The following is a 784-nucleotide window of genomic DNA, read 5'->3' on the forward strand; positions in this document are numbered from 1 at the left end:
TGAAGTTGAGCTGAAACTTTTCTTGCAGTGATTACCGGCCGGAGTTTCACGCTCGGTCGGATGTCGCCCTCGGATCGAAGTTACTGTGAAAGTGTAGATTCCAGGAAATGTGTGTAAAAATCGGTCGCGTTTCATGTAATGACCAAAGCAGCCTCGAGGGATAGATCTTTCGTCTGTGGTCTTCCAGTGATGATAAAGCTTCTCTTTCTTAGGAGCGATAGTCCGCGCAAAAAGCAGCCCAATAAAAACACACAACTCTCTGCCAGAAATATCATTTTTTTTGCAATGCTGTCATGATTTGTTGTGTAGTTTGGGCTTGGTACGTTGGCTTCTTCAGATGCGGGTGTTTTGATTGGCATGTTGAGCGTCCTCACGGTCGTCCAAGTTCTCCTTGGGGTAGTCGTTGCTGATGCCCGCGTTATTCTCAATAGTTACGGCGTCACAAACAGCAAGAACGCCCCAAGATCACTAGATGCCGGCGTTAGTGTGTCCTTGTTTGATAATTGAACGCATCGAGATATGCCAGGAAAATCTTCACGTAGCCATACTTGGAGTCTATTTTCAAACGCTCGTGCGTGTCGGAGAAGGGTGTCTGGAGCTGGAGTACTGCCCAGCCATTCAATTGCATATTTACTAGCATCTCTGAGAGCACGGTACCGCCCGCCACAGCACCCAAACCGCCAGCCGCATGAGGCCGTGCCGGATCAAAAATAAGATCTGTTGGGGGTCTTTCATCGTCGTTAACACCAGGAACAGGCTTATCGAGTGCATCGTCGTCGTCGTT

The 784-nt window shown here is 48.6% G+C and overlaps 1 protein-coding gene across 1 annotated transcript; it reads right to left on the bottom strand.

Moving 5' to 3' along the window:
- Positions 1-477: 477 nt before the first annotated feature.
- On the bottom strand, positions 478-757 carry PPTG_25014 (hypothetical protein; the record flags this gene model as incomplete). Its single annotated transcript, XM_008919142.1, has 1 exon — positions 478-757. A coding segment is annotated over one exon (276 nt), but the record flags the coding sequence as incomplete, so codon positions are not given.
- Positions 758-784: the final 27 nt, after the last annotated feature.

Source organism: Phytophthora parasitica (assembly GCF_000247585.1).
Source record: "Phytophthora parasitica INRA-310 unplaced genomic scaffold supercont2.530, whole genome shotgun sequence".
NCBI lineage: Eukaryota > Oomycota > Peronosporomycetes > Peronosporales > Peronosporaceae > Phytophthora > Phytophthora nicotianae.